The 18,407-nt window shown below is 45.8% G+C and overlaps 1 protein-coding gene across 1 annotated transcript in view; it reads left to right on the top strand.

Annotated features, from left to right (window-relative positions):
* Positions 1-18,407, top strand: part of csmd3b (CUB and Sushi multiple domains 3b) — a 425,045-nt gene that overhangs the window by 351,904 nt on the left and 54,734 nt on the right. The window contains 2 exon segments of the mRNA XM_090209281.1: positions 9,130-9,312; positions 14,296-14,472. Of these exon segments, the coding sequence (XP_090065407.1) occupies positions 9,130-9,312; positions 14,296-14,472 (360 nt within the window).

Below are 18,407 nucleotides of genomic sequence, written 5' to 3'. Positions count from 1 at the left end.
AGACCCCATGTCCATTAACTAGACCCCCTGTCCATTAACTAGACCCCCTGTCAATTAGCTAGACCCCCTGTCCATTAACTAGATGCCCTGTCAATTAGCTTGACCCCCTGTCCATTAGCAAGACCCCCTGTCAACTAGCTAGACCCCCTGTCCATTAGCAAGACCCCCTGTCCATTAGCAAGACCCCCTGTCAATTAGCTAGACCCCGAGTACATTAGCTAGATCCCCTGTCCATTAACTAGACCCCCTGTCAATTAGCTAGCCCCCTTGTCCATTAGCTAGCCCCACTGTCCATTAGCTGGACCCCCTGTCCATTAGCTAGACCCACTGTCAATTAGTAAGACCCCCATGTCCATTAGCTAGACCCCCTGTCCGTTAGCTAGACCCTCTGTCAATTATCTAGACCCCCTGTCCATTAGCTAGACCCCCTGTCCATTAACTAGACCCCCTGTCAATTACCTAGACCCCGTGTCTATTAGCAAGACCCCCTGTCCATTAGCTAGACCCCCTGTCCATTAACTAGACCCCATGTCCATTAACTAGACCCCCTGTCCATTAACTAGACCCCCTGTCAATTAGCTAGACCCCCTGTCCATTAACTAGATGCCCTGTCAATTAGCTTGACCCCCTGTCCATTAGCAAGACCCCCTGTCAACTAGCTAGACCCCCTGTCCATTAGCAAGACCCCCTGTCCATTAGCAAGACCCCCTGTCAATTAGCTAGACCCCGAGTACATTAGCTAGATCCCCTGTCCATTAACTAGACCCCCTGTCAATTAGCTAGCCCCCTTGTCCATTAGCTAGCCCCACTGTCCATTAGCTGGACCCCCTGTCCATTAGCTAGACCCACTGTCAATTAGTAAGACCCCCATGTCCATTAGCTAGACCCCCTGTCCGTTAGCTAGACCCTCTGTCAATTATCTAGACCCCCTGTCCATTAACTAGACCCCTGTCAATTAGCTAGACCCCCTGTTCATTAGCTAGACCCCCTGTCAATATCTAGACCCCCTGTCCATTAGCTAGACCCCCTGTCCATTAGCTAGACCCCCTGTCCATTAACTGGACCCCCTGTCCATTAGCTGTACCCCCTGTCCATTAAAAATAATCCCTGTCCTTTAGCTAGACCCCCTTTCAATAAGCAAGACCCCCTGTCAATTATCTAGACCCCTTGTCAATTAACTAGACCCCCTGTCCATTAACTAGACCCCCTGTCAATTAGCTATACCCCCTGTCCATTAACTAGACTTCCTGTCCATTAACTAGAACCCATGTCAATTAGCTAAGACCCCCTGTCCGTTAACTAGACTTCCTGTCCATTAACTAGAACCCATGTCAATTAGCTAGACCCCCTGTCCATTAACTAGACTTCCTGTCCATTAACTAGAACCCATGTCAATTAGCTAAGACCCCCTGTCCGTTAACTAGACTTCCTGTCCATTAACTAGAACCCATGTCAATTAGCTAGACCCCTTGTCAATTAACTAGACCCCCTGTCCATTAACTAGACCCCCTGTCAATTAGCTATACCCCCTGTCCATTAACTAGACTTCCTGTCCATTAACTAGAACCCATGTCAATTAGCTAAGACCCCCTGTCCGTTAACTAGACTTCCTGTCCATTAACTAGAACCCATGTCAATTAGCTAGACCCCCTGTCCATTAACTAGACCCCCTGTCCATTAGCTAGACCCCCTGTCCATTAACTAGACCCCTTGTTCATTAGCCTGACCCCTGTCCATTAGCCTGACCCCCTGTCCATTAGCCTGACCCCCTATCCATTAGCTAGACCCCCTGTCCATTAGCTAGACCCCCTGTCCATTAGCAAGACCCCCTGTCCATTAACTAGCTCCCCTGTTCATTAGCAAGACCCCTGTCAATTAGCTAGACCCCCTGTCAATTAGCTAGACCGTCTGTCCATTAGCTAGACCCCCTGTCCATTAGCTAGACCCCCTGTCCAATAGTGACTGAGTCAGTGAGCATGCTACATGGTGGTCTAGTAGGTATAGTGTTGGATTGGCACTCCAGGTTAATACTTGTATTTCCTGTGTCTCCAATTAGTCGGGGGTGCTGAAGCGTTGGCTGGACGCAGGGCTCTAGGGCTCAGGGCCTGTGTTGGGGAGGGGTTTTGAGCCATCTGGTGCCCATGATACGTTGGTTATGTGATATTGTGTGGCAGGAAGGGGACGTGGTACAGGTTCTGTCTTTTCCCCTGTTGCCTGGCCAAGCTTTCTTTAGCATGAAGAACATAGTTATTTGAAAAGACCAGTTAGCATTCTAGAGAGCATTTTATTCCCCTGTACCGGCGAGCGTAGAGCTACAGTTTCTTATGAAGAGACCACAGAACAAGTGCTCTGTTTGAGACTAGCGATCACTCAGGCAGTTTTGTGACAAAGACAAAGTCACAGGCACATTTAAGACAGACGCCCTTTGTGACAAAACACCAGGGAGATTTATTTTGACCTCCCTCTGTTCTCCATTCTCCGTTCCCCAGTGTGTCCATGTCCATACTCTGTGTGAGACACGTGAGGTAGGGGGGACGGGAGGGGGAGGGGAGTGGCTGAGGGCCTGTTGTGTTTGTGGTGACTTAGTGGCTCTCCGCTAGCTGTCTAGAGATTTGGCTCTGTATCACAGTGTGTGACAGCCAGCCCTCTCTCCCTTTCTCCCCTCTTCCTCTCTCTCACCTCTCCCTCTCTTCCCTCTCCCTTTCTTTCTCCCCTCTTCCCCCCTCTCTCTCTCTCTCTCTCTCTCCCCTCTTCCTCTCTCCCCTCTTCCTTTCTCCCTCTCCCTCTTCCCTCTCTCTCTCTCCTCTCTTCCTCTCTCTCTCCCCCCTCTTCCCTATCTCTCTCTCTCTCTCCCCCCTCTTCCCTATCTCTCTCTCCTCTCTTCCTCTCTCTCTCTCCCCCCTCTTCCCTCTCCCTCTCTCCTCTCTTTCTCTCTCTCTCTCTCTCCCCCCTCCCTCTCTCTCTCTCTCTCCTCTCTTCCTCTCTCTCTCTCCCCCCTCTTCCCTATCTCTCTCTCTCTCTCTCTCTCTCCTCTCTCTCCTCTCTCTCCTCTCTCTCTCCTCTCTTCCTCTCTCCCCTCTTCCTCTCTCCCTCTCCCTCTCTCTCTCTCTCCTCTCTTCCTCTCTCTCTCCCCCCTCTTCCCTATCTCTCTCCCCCCTCTTCCCTATCTCTCTCTCTCTCTCCTCTCTTCCTCTCTCTCTCTCCCCCCTCTTCCCTCTCCCTCTCTCCTCTCTTTCTCTCTCTCTCTCTCCCCCCTCTTCCCTCTCCCTCTCTCTCTCTCTCCTCTCTTCCTCTCTCTCTCTCCCCCCTCTTCCCTCTCCCTCCCTCTCTCTCTCTCCTCTCTTTCTCTCTCTCTCTCTCCTCTCTTCCTGTCTCTCTCTCTCCTCTCTTTCTCTCTCTCTCTCTCTCTCCTCTCTTCCTCTCTCTATCTCTCCCCCCTCTTCCCTCTCCTTCTCTCTCTCCCCTCTCCCTCTCTCTGTCTGGTGGCATGTTGTGTGTCAGCGCTGCCTCTTCAGATGACAGCTAATAAAGCACCAGCCTAACTTGGTCAGCACATTTTCCCTGACAGAGCACACTCCTGGGAACCTGAACCCCCCACACCGGGGGATGCTCGCTGCCAGGAGGATAATAGAGGAGGTGGAACATGGGACACATGCACCTGCTCAGCAGCCACACACACACACACACACACACACACACACAAGTTTTACTCATAAATAAAGTCACACACACACGTCCACACATACTCATGCACACTTGGCACACACATACACACACAAACACTTGGCAGTTGGCACACAAACAGACACACACACCTTACCTGGAAGCCACCACTCACTGTCATCTGGTATCATATCTTGGGGCTGTGTTCTGCTTAGTAAAGAAGGCTGTAACAGTAGCATGTATCTCCAGCATGCTGTACCTTAGGAAGTGTACACTATTTGTGACCCCCTATTGTCCTACTACACTACATGTGATTGTGTGTGTGTGTGTGTGTGGGGGGAGGGGGCATACTGTAATTTGCCCTGTGTGTTCCAAGATTCGTACTCAGTAGGACCCACAGAGGAACATTTATAACCAAGACACTCAAGGCCCTTTCAACTGCAGCTTTAACCCATATGACAGCAATGTTCATGTTCATACTATACATGTCTGTAGGGACTAGCACTTTATATGCTAGGTGTGGAGCTAGGTGAAACAGAACAATGCCCACTCAAATGCAGTTTACCCACATGACTAGGGCTGTTGCCGTGACCGTATTACCGAGTCATGAAGACGGTCAAATTTCACCTGACCGTTTAGTCACGGTAATTAGGTTTCTCCAAGCTCTGATGCCGCTGATGGTCATTAGTAGCCTACCAAACGTGCTAACTGCCTGGTACTCAGCACTCTACGGTCCCTCTAATCACTCTGACATCAATGCAAATGTATTGGAAAATCTAATCAAACACTTCATGAGAGCACATGAGCTCATGTTGCGCAATATTTGTGATGGCCTCTACTAAAAAAGAAGAGGATCCCATCAGCTTTCTATAGGACTACTATATTTATTTTTCAACTACCCTAATATTAAACACATTGCTCTCTTTACAATAGGAGTATAGCCTACCTGGCTATATTTTGAGACAGGTGCACCTGTTTTGAGACAGGTGCATGATAATAGTCCATTCTCAATAAATAAAAAATTCACACCTATATTATTTAGTATATGAAAAGAGAAGATTAAATAATTAATAATCTGATGGGTGACAATATTAGCCTATCACTTGTGTATTATATACAGTATTATCACTTGTGTATTATATACAGTATTAGCACTTGTGTATTATATACAGTATTAGCACTTGTGTATTATATACAGTATTATCACTTGTGTATTATATACAGTATTATCACTTGTGTATTATATACAGTATTATCACTTGTGTATTATATACAGTATTATCACTTGTGTATTATATACAGTATTATCACTTGTGAATGATGTCCAGAATAAGGCAAGAAACAAAGCCTTTTTTTTGGCAACTTTTTTTAATCATCATCACACACCTCATGTAGCCTATCCCATAGGCCTATATGTTTTGATAAGGTTTGAATCACAACTAAAGTGGCCAAATAACTTCTTAATTTTAAGCACATGAATCCATTTTACAAGGGGTATAGAGCCTAACTGGCATACATAAGCAGCGTGTGAAGTTTCATGTTTGGGGAAGATAACTTTCACCATAAAAATGCACCTTTAATATAAAAGCGTTACACGCATAATCGCATTTGCGGTCACTTTTGATAAAGTGTTTCCCGCTAATGGAACATTGGTGCTTATAGCCTACTGCAGCGTTTCTTAAAGTATGGGTCGCGACCCAAGACCTGTTAATGGTGGGTAGCGAAGTAAATGTATGATTATTTCATTAATGACTGGAATTCATTTGGCCAAGTGTAACTGCGCTCTCGTTTCAGTGTGCACTCTGCGTATCAGCAGTCTCTGCTCAGTTTGGCAGCAGCGCGAGTGGGAGAGGTAGAGGCCAATGTGCTTCAATGTTTACCGGATTTTTTCTCTGCAGTTTTCTTGAAGATCACTCCACAACCCGAACGCTGCAGCGCTGTCGTTCAAGCCACTGACTTGTTATTCCCACGCGCCATCATGAAATGGACTCATGCTAGCCACATGTTCTGACTGAGTTCAATCATAATGAAACGCAAATACAGTGATTACTTTTTGTCTCTTTCATACAAACTTTGAGAAATAACAAGGAGCGCCCACAATGTGTTTTGTGTGGGGAAGTGCTTAGTAACGAGTCTCTCAAAACAAACAAATTAATAAAACGACACGTCCTGACCAAACATCCAGGCACAATATGACGGTAAACACAGGGACTTCTTTCAGAACAGGCAAGAATGCTTCAGGAAACTGTGCTTCGAAATGGAAAAGTAAGTCAACTAGGAAGCTAACTAGCTACTGATAGTGCAACCCTAAGAAACAGTTCAGCTGAAGATGAAAAATTCGCAGGCCTACTGTACATTTTACTGTAGAAATTATTGTTGAAAACAAGTCGCTGTTACAAGTAATACTTTTTTATTCTGAACTGGAATAAACTGATTGAAGCAAGATGCTTTTTGAGGCAAACACTCACACAGTTCTGGGTTGCTCATCTGCAGCAGGAAGCGGTCTCCTGCCTGACTGAGAAAGCAGTAGATGTTCTGATCCAGTTTGGCACCACATACCTATGCAAGTCAGGGTTCTGACGTACAGAAACAGTCTCAATGCTGAGCATGACCTCAGTGTTGTACGGTCTAAAGCAGAGCCCAGAATAGACCTGCTTGTTGAACACTTCAACCAGTGTGTGTGTTTTCTGCTCTACATCTGTGTGATGTGATCATTCAGTTCAGAATGAAATTATTTATTGTATTTTAACAGCGACAGTTCCAACCTAGACAGGTATGTAAGAGCGTTTTTAATGGGGAAAAATAAACATGAAAATATATTTATGGGTATTTCCTTGTTATTTGTTTTTGTCTATATTGCATTTTGTTTAGGCATAAGGGCAATGAAATGTACCAATATTTAAGTATAGTTGCATATTTTCCTGAGCTTGGGTCCCAGGAAAACACAGAATTTCTCATTTGGGTCCCAGACTGAAAAGGTTTAAGAACCCCTGCCCTACTGCCATGTGCACATTGCTGCTCTTATAATGTAAAGAAAAAGCCTAATAGTTTATCAACATTTTAAGCTAAACATTCGGATCTGTTGCGTCAGGCACATTGTGTAAAGCGTATTGGGATATCTCTAGTTTAAACGTACAGATTTTGATGGGGATTTTTTTGTATTACGATAATTTGATTTCTGCGGGGGTTGGGTTAATAGCAGCCACTTTTATCTGTCCCCTGGGCTTCCACTGCCAGGGACATAGAGAAATAATGAATTCTATATTGAATGGCCAGGGACACAACTGCCTACCTGTCTGTAGCCTGCCCACTGGAGCGGATTCCAGCCTCACTGTATAGGTAAGTATATATTCTGTGTGTGTGTGTGTGTGTGTGTGTGTGTGTGTGTGTGTGCGTGTGTCGGCTGCATTCAAGCCTGGGATCCCCAGTCAAGCTGCTGCTAAATTAGATTTCAATCAAATCAATTCGAGCTTTATTTGTCACATGCGCCAAATACAACAAGTGTAGACCTTACCGTGAAATGTTTACTTACAAGCCCTTTAACCAACAGTGCACTCAAGAAAGAGTTAAGAAAATATTTACCAAATAAACTGAAGTAAATAAAATCCTAAAAAGTAACACAATAAAATAATAACGAGGCTATATACAGGGGGTACCAGTACCGAGTCAGTGTGTGGGCGTACAGGTTAGTCGAGGTAATTTGTACATGTAGGTAGGGGTGTAGTGACTATGCATAGATAACAAACAGCATGTAGCAGCAGTGTACAAAGCAAAGGGAGGGTCAATGTAAATAGTCCGGTGGCCATTTGATTAATTGTTCAGCAGTCTTATGGCTTGGGAGTAGAAGCTGTTAAGGAGCCTTTTGGTCCTAGACTTGGCACTCCGGTACCGCTTACCGTGTGGCAGTGGAGAAAACAGTCTATGACTAGGGTGACTGGGGTCTTTGACAATTTTTTGGGCCTTCCTCTGACACCGCCTAGTATAGAGGTCCTGGATGGCAGGAACTTGGCCCCAGTGATGTACTGGGCCGTACACATTACCCTCTGTAGCGCCTTACGGTCAAATGCCGAGCAATTGCCATACCAGGTGGTGATGCAACCGGTCAGGATACTCTCGATGGTGCAGCTGTAGAACTTTTTGAGGATCTGGGGACACATGCCAAATCTTTTCTGTCTCCTGAGGGGGAAAAGGTGTTGTCGTGCCCTCTTCACGACTGTCTTGGTGTGTTCGGATTTTGATTTGGGCAAGGGGGTGACGCAAATGTACTAAAATAACATTGTTTAATAAATTATGACTTACTGTAGTTATGGAACAAACAAGGGAGGAAATGTTAGATATTTGTCTGGACATGAGAGAAATGGATATGATAGATACATTTATGGATGTTTTACTCACTTGGTATTGAAATCATATATGGATACCAATTGCACTTTGTATCCAAGTGACTTTCCAGTATTTTCCATCCTTATAATGTGTAGCATCAGAGCAAGATGTATCTGTTACTGATGAGGCATAAGTATCTCCATGTACTTGAGCCATCTGACACATCTTCCGTTACGTCTGAGCGAGTGTTTGGAGTGGACCGGTCTGATTGTCTCCCAGTAACAGCTCTGATAACTGTCAGGGCCATAGACGAACACACAGTCCCCTATCTCCTAGATCCTGGCTGTACGGCCTCCGTTACTTTAATTTCCTCATCAGCAGCGGGGAGTGTCCGTCTATCTGTCTGTCTGGGATGGATGTGTGGCTGGTTCAGGTGAATAGCAAGGTTACCAAGGGTGCACCCTATTCCCTATTTAGTGCACTACATAGGGAATAGGGTGCTGTTTGTGAACCAGACCAAGGCTACCAAGCTGGGAGCTATGGCGACGGAGTAGGGGAGGGATGGAAGGGGAAGGACATATATGGCACTTTCCTGAATCAATCAGGAGTATCCATCTCCGGTGAGCTACTGAGGGGAATCGGTGAGAGAGGGGAATCGGTGTGAGAGGGGAATCGGTGTGAGAGGGGAATCGGTGAGAGAGGGGAATCGGTGTGAGAGGGGAATCGGTGTGAGAGGGGAATCGGTGAGAGAGGGGAATCGGTGAGAGAGGGGAATCGGTGTGAGAGGGGAATCGGTGTGAGAGGGGAATCGGTGTGAGAGGGGAATCGGTGAGAGAGGGGAATCGGTGTGAGAGGGGAATCGGTGTGAGAGGGGAATCGGTGTGAGAGGGGAATCGGTGCGAGAGGGGAATCGGTGCGAGAGGGGAATCGGTGAGAGAGGGGAATCAGTGTGCGTTGGTGGTTTTCTGTAAGGTTACACCCACAGAGAATGAGGGAAGGGCAGAAGGGACAGAATCTTCGCTGGTTTGAATGACAAAAAGGGTTGTGATGTGTTTCCATGGGAACATTGTGACTGACCATTAACTCTTTCTATGCTTGTGCTTTTCCCTGTGGGCTGGTGCGTTGGTCTCTGTGTGTGTGCAGGTGACTCCCAGGGGACATGTGGAGACCCAGGCACCCCGTCGCAGGGCAGCAGGGAGGAGAGTAACTTCAGGATCCGCAGTAAAGTCCAGTTCAGGTGCTCTGAGGGTTACGAGCTGATTGGCTCAGCTGAGAGGATGTGCTTTCCTAACGGCACCTGGTCTGGAACACAACCCTTCTGCAAACGTGAGACCACACGTACACGTGTATACACACACACACACACACACACATACACACACACACACTTCTCATTCTCCCAACAAATATGGTCCTCTGAGTCCAACAATCGGCTGTACCATTCCATTTCCAGACAGTATATCTCAACGACACATGCTTTATTGGTCACCACCGCTGAAGGATCTGAACATCCCTTTGTTACAACCCCCCAGGTGTCAGTCAGGCACCCAGACACAACCCCCCAGGTGTCAGTCAGGCACCCAGACACAACCCCCCAGGTGTCAGTCAGGCACCCAGACACAACCCCCCAGGTGTCAGTCAGGCACCCAGACACAACCCCCCAGGTGTCAGTCAGGCACCCAGACACAATCCCCCAGGTGTCAGTCAGGCACCCAGACACAATCCCCCAGGTGTCAGTCAGGCACCCAGACACAATCCCCCAGGTGTCAGTCAGGCACCCAGACACAATCCCCCAGGTGTCAGTCAGGCACCCAGACACAATCCCCCAGGTGTCAGTCAGGCACCCAGACACAACCCCCCAGGTGTCAGTCAGGCACCCAGACACAACCCCCCAGGTGTCAGTCAGGCACCCAGACACAATCCCCCAGGTGTCAGTCAGGCACCCAGACACAATCCCCCAGGTGTCAGTCAGGCACCCAGGCACAATCCCCCAGGTGTCAGTCAGGCACCCAGACACAACCCCCCAGGTGTCAGTCAGGCACCCAGACACAACCCCCCAGGTGTCAGTCAGGCACCCAGACACAATCCCCCAGGTGTCAGTCAGGCACCCAGACACAACCCCCAGGTGTCTCCTTTGAACCACCCTATTCATCTCATCTCAAACGAGACAGGATAGCATTAGTGTCATCTCCAAACGCCGGCTTCGTGTCCTCCATGTTCCCTCTGAGCCATTGCAGCTCTAGTTAAATAGATTTACAGATTGTTAACTTCTCAGCCCCTGAGGTGGTTGCCAGGCAGCTTCTCCACAAGGCTGACAGGGTACCTCTCTCTCTCCATCACGCTGTCTCTCTCAATCCCTTCTTAATCTCGCTTTCTCTTTCTCCCTATCCAGTGTTAGAGGCGTTATTACAGACCCGGGTTCATTCTCGGGCTGTTCCACAACTGGCCGTGGCCGGGAGTCCCATAGGACGGCGCACAATTGTCCCAGCGCTGTCCGGGTTAGCTCATCGTGCTCTAGCGACCCCTGTGGTGGGGGCGGAGTGCCTGCAGACTGACCCCGGTTGCCAGTTGAACAGTGTTTCCTCCGACACATTGGCGCAGCTGGCTTCTTGGTAAAGCTGGCGGGTGTTAAAGAGGGCTTTTAGGCGGGTCATGTTTCAGAGGACGCATGACTCCACCTTCACCTCTCCCGAGCCCGTTGGGGAGTTGCAGCGATAAGACAAGGTGGGGGGGGGAATAAAATACAAACAAAAATAAGAAGAAATCTATCTGTTATACTTGAGCCTGTTGTTTCTCTCTGTAAAATACTGACATTTTACATTTCTCAGCCCAACCCACCCTCACATAGAACAAGGGTCTGTGTCCCCGATGACACACATATGGTGCCATTTGGCAATAAACCTCTAACTCATGACTTAAACATATTTTTTTTTTTACAGTGGCCATGTGGATTTCATTTCTATTCTCTCTCAGTACCTCACATATGGAGTATGGGTAAAACTGTGTCCTTTCATAGCTCTTGACAGCCAACCCTGGACATTGTTTGTCTATATCCAAGAGTACCACACTGGGGGAGGATCCCTACAATGGCTGCACTGTCGTTCCACTCTTCCCTAGATGCTAGCCGTCTCTCTCAACCCTCTTGTAAACAGCTTTAATAGGGATCCCTTAAGCGCGAATGCACTGTCGTTCTACTCTTCCCTAGATGCTAGCCGTCTCTCTCAACCCTCTTGTAAACAGCTTTAATAGGGATCCCTTAAGCGCGAATGCACTGTCGTTCTACTCTTCCCTAGATGCTAGCCGTCTCTCTCAACCCTCTTGTAAACAGCTTTAATAGGGATCCCTTAAGCGCGAATGCACTGTCGTTCTACTCTTCCCTAGATGCTAGCCGTCTCTCTCAACCCTCTTGTAAACAGCTTTAATAGGGATCCCTTAAGCGCGAATGCACTGTCGTTCCACTCTTCCCTAGATGCTAGCCGTCTCTCTCAACCCTCTTGTAAACAGCTTTAATAGGGATCCCTTAAGCGCGAATGCACTGTCGTTCCACTCTTCCCTAGATGCTAGCCGTCTCTCTCAACCCTCTTGTAAACAGCTTTAATAGGGATCCCTTAAGCGCGAATGCACTGTCGTTCTACTCTTCCCTAGATGCTAGCCGTCTCTCTCAACCCTCTTGTAAACAGCTTTAATAGGGATCCCTTAAGCGCGAATGCACTGTCGTTCCACTCTTCCCTAGATGCTAGCCGTCTCTCTCAACCCTCTTGTAAACAGCTTTAATAGGGATCCCTTAAGCGCGAATGCACTGTCGTTCTACTCTTCCCTAGATGCTAGCCGTCTCTCTCAACCCTCTTGTAAACAGCTTTAATAGGGATCCCTTAAGCGCGAATGCACTGTCGTTCTACTCTTCCCTAGATGCTAGCCGTCTCTCTCAACCCTCTTATAAACAACTTTAAGTACTTATATCTGACTGTTGTTAAGCTGGATCTGAGTTGATGCTATGGGGATGGAGTATGGGAATTGTGAAAGGGGTAATGATGATTTCATGGAAAGTACAAATACTGTACTTAGCATTGATTTACAGTGTCAGTCCATAACAATTCATACTTTATGAAAAGTATTTAATTCACCCAAAACACTTACAGTAAGATTGACACAGTCTTTATTAAAGGTGATCCTATAGATGGTCCAATCTAACATATACAGTTGAAGTTGGAAGTTTACATACACTTAGGTTGGAGTCATTAAAACTCGTTTTTCAACCATTCCACAAATTTCTTGTTAACAAACTCTAATTTTGGCAAGTTGGTTAGGACATCTACTTTGTGCACGACACAAGTAATTTTTTCAACAATTGTTTACAGACAGATTATTTCACTTATAATTCACTGTATCACGCAGTGCCTCTTTGCTTGACATCATGGGAAAATCAAAAGAAATCAGAAAAAAAATTGTAGACCTCCAAAGTCTGGTTCATCCTTGGGAGCAATTTCCAAATGCCTGAAGGTACCACGTTCATCTGTACAAACAATAGTACGCAAGTATAAACACCATGGGACCACGCAACCGTCATACCTCGTTCTGTCTCCTTGAGATGAATGTACTTTGGTGTGAAAAGTGCATTTCAATCCCAAGACAACAGCAAAGGATTTTGTGAAGATGCTGTAGGAGACAGGTACAAGGTATCTACATCCACAGTAAAACGAGTCCTATATAGACATAACCTGAAATGCCACTCAGCAAGGAAGAAGCCACTGCTCCAAAACCGTCATAAAAAAATCTGACTAAAGTTTGCAACTGCACATGGGGAGAAAGATCAAACATTTTGGAGAAATATCCTCTAGTCTGATGAAACAAAAATAGAACTGTTTGGCCGTAATGACCATCGTTATGTTTGGAGGAAAAAGGGGGAGGCTTGCAAGCCGAAGAACACCATCCCAACCATGAAGCACGGAGGTGGCAGCATCATATTTGGGGGTGCTTTGCTGCAGGAGGGACTGGTGCCCTTTACAAAATAGATGGCATCATGAGGCAGGAAAATGATGTGGATATATTGAAGCAACATCTCAAGACATCAGTCAGGAAGGTAAAGCTTGGACGCAAATGGGTCTTCCAAATGGACAATGACCCCAAGCATACTTCCAAAGTTGTGGCAAAATGGCTTAAGGACAATAAAGTCAAGGTATTGGAGTGGCCATCACATTACCCTGACCTCAATCCCATAGAAAATGTGTGGGCAGAACTGAAAAAGCGTGTGCGAGCAAGGATGCCTGCAAACCTGACTCAGTTACACCAGCTCTGTCAGGAGGAATGGGCCAAAATTCACCCAATTTATTGTGGGGAGCTTGTGGAAGGCTACCCGAAACGTTTGACCCAAGTTAAACAATTTAAAGGCAATGCTACCAAATACTAATTGAGTGCATGTAAACTTCTGACCCACTGGGAATGTGATGAAAGAAAAAATAGCTGAAATAAATCATTCTCTCTTTTATTATTCTGACATTTCACATTCTTAAAATAAAGTGGTGATCCTAACTGACCTAAGACAGGGAATTTTTACTAGGATTAAATGTCAGGAATTGTGAAAAACTGAGTTTAAATGTATTGGCTAAGATGTATGTAGACTTCAGACTTCAAATGTAACACTTGGTGTGTTTTGGATTTAGATTTGGGCAAAGGGATGACTAGAATAACATGATTTATTAAACAATATTATTCTAGTCATCCCTTTGCCCAAATCTAAATCCAAACACACCAAGTGTGAGTGCCCCCCTCCTCCTCCTCTTGCCCTCGAACAGCCTCAGTTCATCGTAGGCACTGACTCTACAGAGTGTCAAAAGCGTTCCACAGGGATGCTGGCCCATGTTGACTCCAATGGTTCCCACAGTTGTGTCAAGTTGGCTGGATGTCCTTTGGGTGGTGGACCATTCTTGATATACACGGAAAACGGTTGAGCGTGAAAAACCCAGCAGCCTGACACCTACTACTGTTCAATACCCCGCACTTCAAAATGTTGTCTGGCCCATTCACACTCTGAACGGCACACATACACAATCCATGTCCCAATTTTCTCAAAGCTTAAAAATCCAATGTTAGCCTTATCTCCTCCCCTTCATCTACACTGATTGAACAAGTGACATCGATAAGGGATCATAGCTTTCACCTAGTCAGTCTGTGTCATGGAAAGTGTTCTTAATGTTTTGTAAACTCGGTGAACTAGTATATGATGAAACAACTTCACAAGTATTTTTGAATTACCACATAAAACCAATCATTCAATCAAACTCTATCTGCCCCTTCTCTCTCTCTCTCCAGCGGTGCAGTGTGGGAACCCGGGAACCCCCAGTAACGGCCGTGTGTCCCGGCTGGACGGCACAACCTACTCCCACTCCGTCACCTACTCCTGTATGGATGGCTACCTGCTGACCGGCTCCACCACACGTCAGTGTCTGGCCAACGCCACCTGGTCTGGCACTGCCCCCAACTGCACCAGTAAGTCTTCATAAACCAACCTCACTGCCCTGAACTGCAGCAGTAAGTCTTCATTAACCAACCTCACTGCCCTGAACTGCACCAGTAAGTCTTCATTAACCAACCTCACTGCCCCCAACTGCACCAGTAAGTCTTCATTAACCAACCTCACTGCCCTGAATTGCACCAGTAAGTCTTCATAAACCAACCTCACTGCCCTGAACTGCACCAGTAAGTCTTCATAAACCAACCTCACTGCCCTGAACTGCAGCAGTAAGTCTTCATAAACCAACCTCACTGCCCTGAACTGCACCAGTAAGTCTTCATTAACCAACCTCACTGCCCTGAACTGCACCAGTAAGTCTTCATTAACCAACCTCACTGCCCCCAACTGCACCAGTAAGTCTTCATTAACCAACCTCACTGCCCTGAATTGCACCAGTAAGTCTTCATAAACCAACCTCACTGCCCTGAACTGCACCAGTAAGTCTTCATAAACCAACCTCACTGCCCTGAACTGCACCAGTAAGTCTTCATAAACCAACCTCACTGCCCTGAACTGCACCAGTAAGTCTTCATAAACCAACCTCACTGCCCTGAACTGCACCAGTAAGTCTTCATAAACCAACCTCACTGCCCTGAACTGCAGCAGTAAGTCTTCATAAACCAACCTCACTGCCTTGAACTGCACCAGTAAGTGGGATCAGAGCCCGCATTCATAAAGCGTCTCAGAGTAGGTGTGCTGATCTAGGATCAGGGTTTTTTACGATGTATTTCGATTGTGATCTTTGGTTTTCGTATATGGGACCTATTGATATGTGATACAGAGTCATAGATGGGGGATTGGATCTATTAGTGGGCTGAGGCTGAAGACAGGCTGCGTCCCAAATGGCACCCTATTCCCTATATAGTTCACTACTTTTGACCACAGCCCTATGGGTACTTGTCAAAAGTAGTGCACTATAAAGGGAATAGGGGGGCCATTTGGAACTATTCCAGAATCTTAATCTCGCATCCTGTTGTCATGACATTTCAAGACGTTGCTCCTCTCGTGTTAAGAAGGGTGGGTTGTTTATGACTGGAATTCTCCGGGCAGTGTAAGAGAGGGATCGAAGAGGAGGCACTATTTAAGGTAGCCTTCGGGTTAAGGATTGAGACAGCGAGAGAAGGGGTCTCACACACACATACACACGCACAGTGACTGGTGGGTTGAGACAGAGAAGAGAGGTCAGAAGAGCCCTGTGTCCCTGCTCCAGCAAGATAAGAAAATAAATCCCTCTGTGCCTCTCTGTTACCTTGTACATATTACCATACCCTCCAAAGCTCTTCCCTCTTCTTCAGCTCCTTCTCAGTTGAGTAGACAATGCCAGGGAGTCCATCTGATTTAAATCTAGGCCCAGGGGCGAGAGAGAGTGAGAGACCGAGGGGGAGAGAGACCGAAAGGGAGAATGAGGGAGAGAGGCTAGCACGTAACGTTCTGAAAAGCATATGTTTGTTAGAGCCTGGTGAGCGTGGTTGTCCTAAGGTTATTTTGCATACAACTTTAAGAAATGGTGCAGGATAGTTGCTTGGCTTTGGAACATTCTCAGCACATTTTAAGGAACTTGATGAAAAAAAATGTTATTTTATTGGTATTTCATGACAGAATGTTTCCTTAAAGTTCAAACATGGTTACATTTCAATGTTGGTAATGTTCTAGGAATGTTCTCGAATTGGTTTGTATTAGGAATGTTATCGTGTAGTTCAGAGAACTTTAAGAAACAACGTTCTTCTGTGGGAATTTCAGTACTTCAGCCTAACGTTTCCTACAGGTTTCCTCGTGGTTCTAAAGTCATATTTTCAAATTGTTCCAAGAACATAAAAAATAAAACTTTCCATAAAAACCACAAGAAAATGTTAGAAACATTCAGAGAACCTTCTAAGAATGTTGTTTAAAAACATATATATTCCGTTCTCAGCATCAACATAACTCTTATCTTCTATCTTGTTAAGTGTGTTCTGGTGTGTTGGCCGCACCCACTAATTGGCCACACCTACTAATTGGCCACACCTGATCTTAATGAGTGCTTGTTTCCTTTGAAATGGGAGTCTGTTTGAATAGACTAACGTGTAAAAACATGGTATGCTAGCTCCATCCTGGTGGCACAGAGAACTAATTCCATGGACAGAGAACAGATTATAGGTTTGAATCTTCAAGGAAGTTATTTAAAGCCTCCAAATTACCTATAATTTACTTTCGCAGAGCGTTCAATGAACCAGAGTAAAGCGTTCTCAGAACCTTCCTGCAACCTTAAAATAAATGTTCCCAGAACAGTCAAAATGTTCACTCCTCTGCACAGAATGTTTAATAAACCTTCAGTTTTACCGGTCAGGAAATGAATGACTTCGTTCCCACAAACAATGTGAAACTAAAAAAATACGTTCCCACAACTTCCAAGGAACCAAATTAGACTTATTCCACTTCAGGTAGATAATTCCTCTCTATCTCACCTGGTGTTTCAGATTCAGTTAATTCAGGAATGGACTTCCAGATCTATAAACTACTGCCTGCCTGTCTCCATATCTCCCCTAGACAGAAGTTGTAGACCACACTCGTTCCTCCAGGCTAGGTTCATTGCCTTTAATCGTATGCCTCTTAGTGCCCATATATGCTTAAACAGGCAGAATGCTTTGCCTACAGCGTTTCAAAGAGACCTTTGGTTTATGTCCCCAAAATGGCACCCTGTTACCTATATAGTCTCAGGGCTCTGATTTAACCGTAGGTCACCTTTTTAGGGAATAAGGTGTCATTTGGGACGCATCCCTTGCCTGTGGCATCAAATGAAATTGTATTTGTCACATGTGCCGAATACAACACCTTACAGTGAAATGCTTACTTACACAGCCCTTAACCAACAATGCAGTTTTAAGAAAAATACCTACCAAAAAGTAAAGAAATAAAGTAACAAAAAGTAACGTGTTAAAGTAGTACTGATTGATGAGTCTTTACATGTGTTTTATTGAGTAGGGTGATGCAATGTTTTCTATCCAGTGGTGGAGTCACATTAGCATTTTGGCCGAGACATTTTCCACACCACCTAGATGTTTACGAGCTTAAACCCTCCGATGATTGATTCCCAAAGCTTCATCCTTATGTTGTTGTTTTTTTTGTTAGCAAAAGACACTAAATTTATGGAAAACTGTAATTTCCCGGAATTGATAAGGGCACCACATAAATCAATGGGGGGGGGGGGGGGTGAACTTTTTTCTGAAATTAGAAATTAATTAAATGCAAAGTACTTTTGGGGTTTGTTGTCAGTCACGGTGATCACTGATCACAAAACTACTAATGTCTTTCTGTTACCTTGTCATCTGAATTCCCTGGTAGACCGTAAACATTCTATTTCCTGCTCTCTGATTTCCATCCCGTCCTCCACAGAACAGAAGGGAGTTATAGTCGTAAGAGATTGACAGAATTGATTATGGAAGTTAAACCCAGGAGACCCTCGTATGAGAACACAGCTCACAGCTATTGATTTTCCCGGTGATAGTGAAATCTATCATTTTGAATAAAAGAGGTGAGGTGGTATCTCATCAGTGGAGATATCTCTGTTGCTGGCTGCATAAATTGGTCATTTCAGATGATTTGTGGATTAGGTTTACCACCGATTGTTGTCACAGCCCCAGTTACATCTTACGCCTGACCCACAATGGGGCCTAAATTGCACTTCGACCGCCATCATAGATATCCGCGTCTGTCACACAAGAGCCAGAAAGCCAACTAAGTGTCCAGACTGGGGATGTCTTCTTTGTTATGTATGTATTTGTTTGCTGTAACAGAGTACACTGTGTCACTGAGTCACTCTTTTGTCCCCTTCCTTCCTACCTTCCTTCCTTCCCACCTTCCTTCCTTCCCAACTTCCTTCCTTCCTTCCTTCTTTCCTTCCTTCCTTCCTTCCTTCCTCTTGCTTCCCTCC

The sequence above is a fragment of the Oncorhynchus mykiss genome, chromosome 18 (genome assembly GCF_057628025.1).
Source record: "Oncorhynchus mykiss isolate SJ-2025 chromosome 18, ASM5762802v1, whole genome shotgun sequence".
Classification (NCBI taxonomy): Eukaryota; Metazoa; Chordata; class Actinopteri; order Salmoniformes; family Salmonidae; genus Oncorhynchus; species Oncorhynchus mykiss.
The sequence above is the reverse complement of the archived record's forward strand: the minus strand, read 5'-3'. Positions and strand labels throughout refer to the sequence as shown.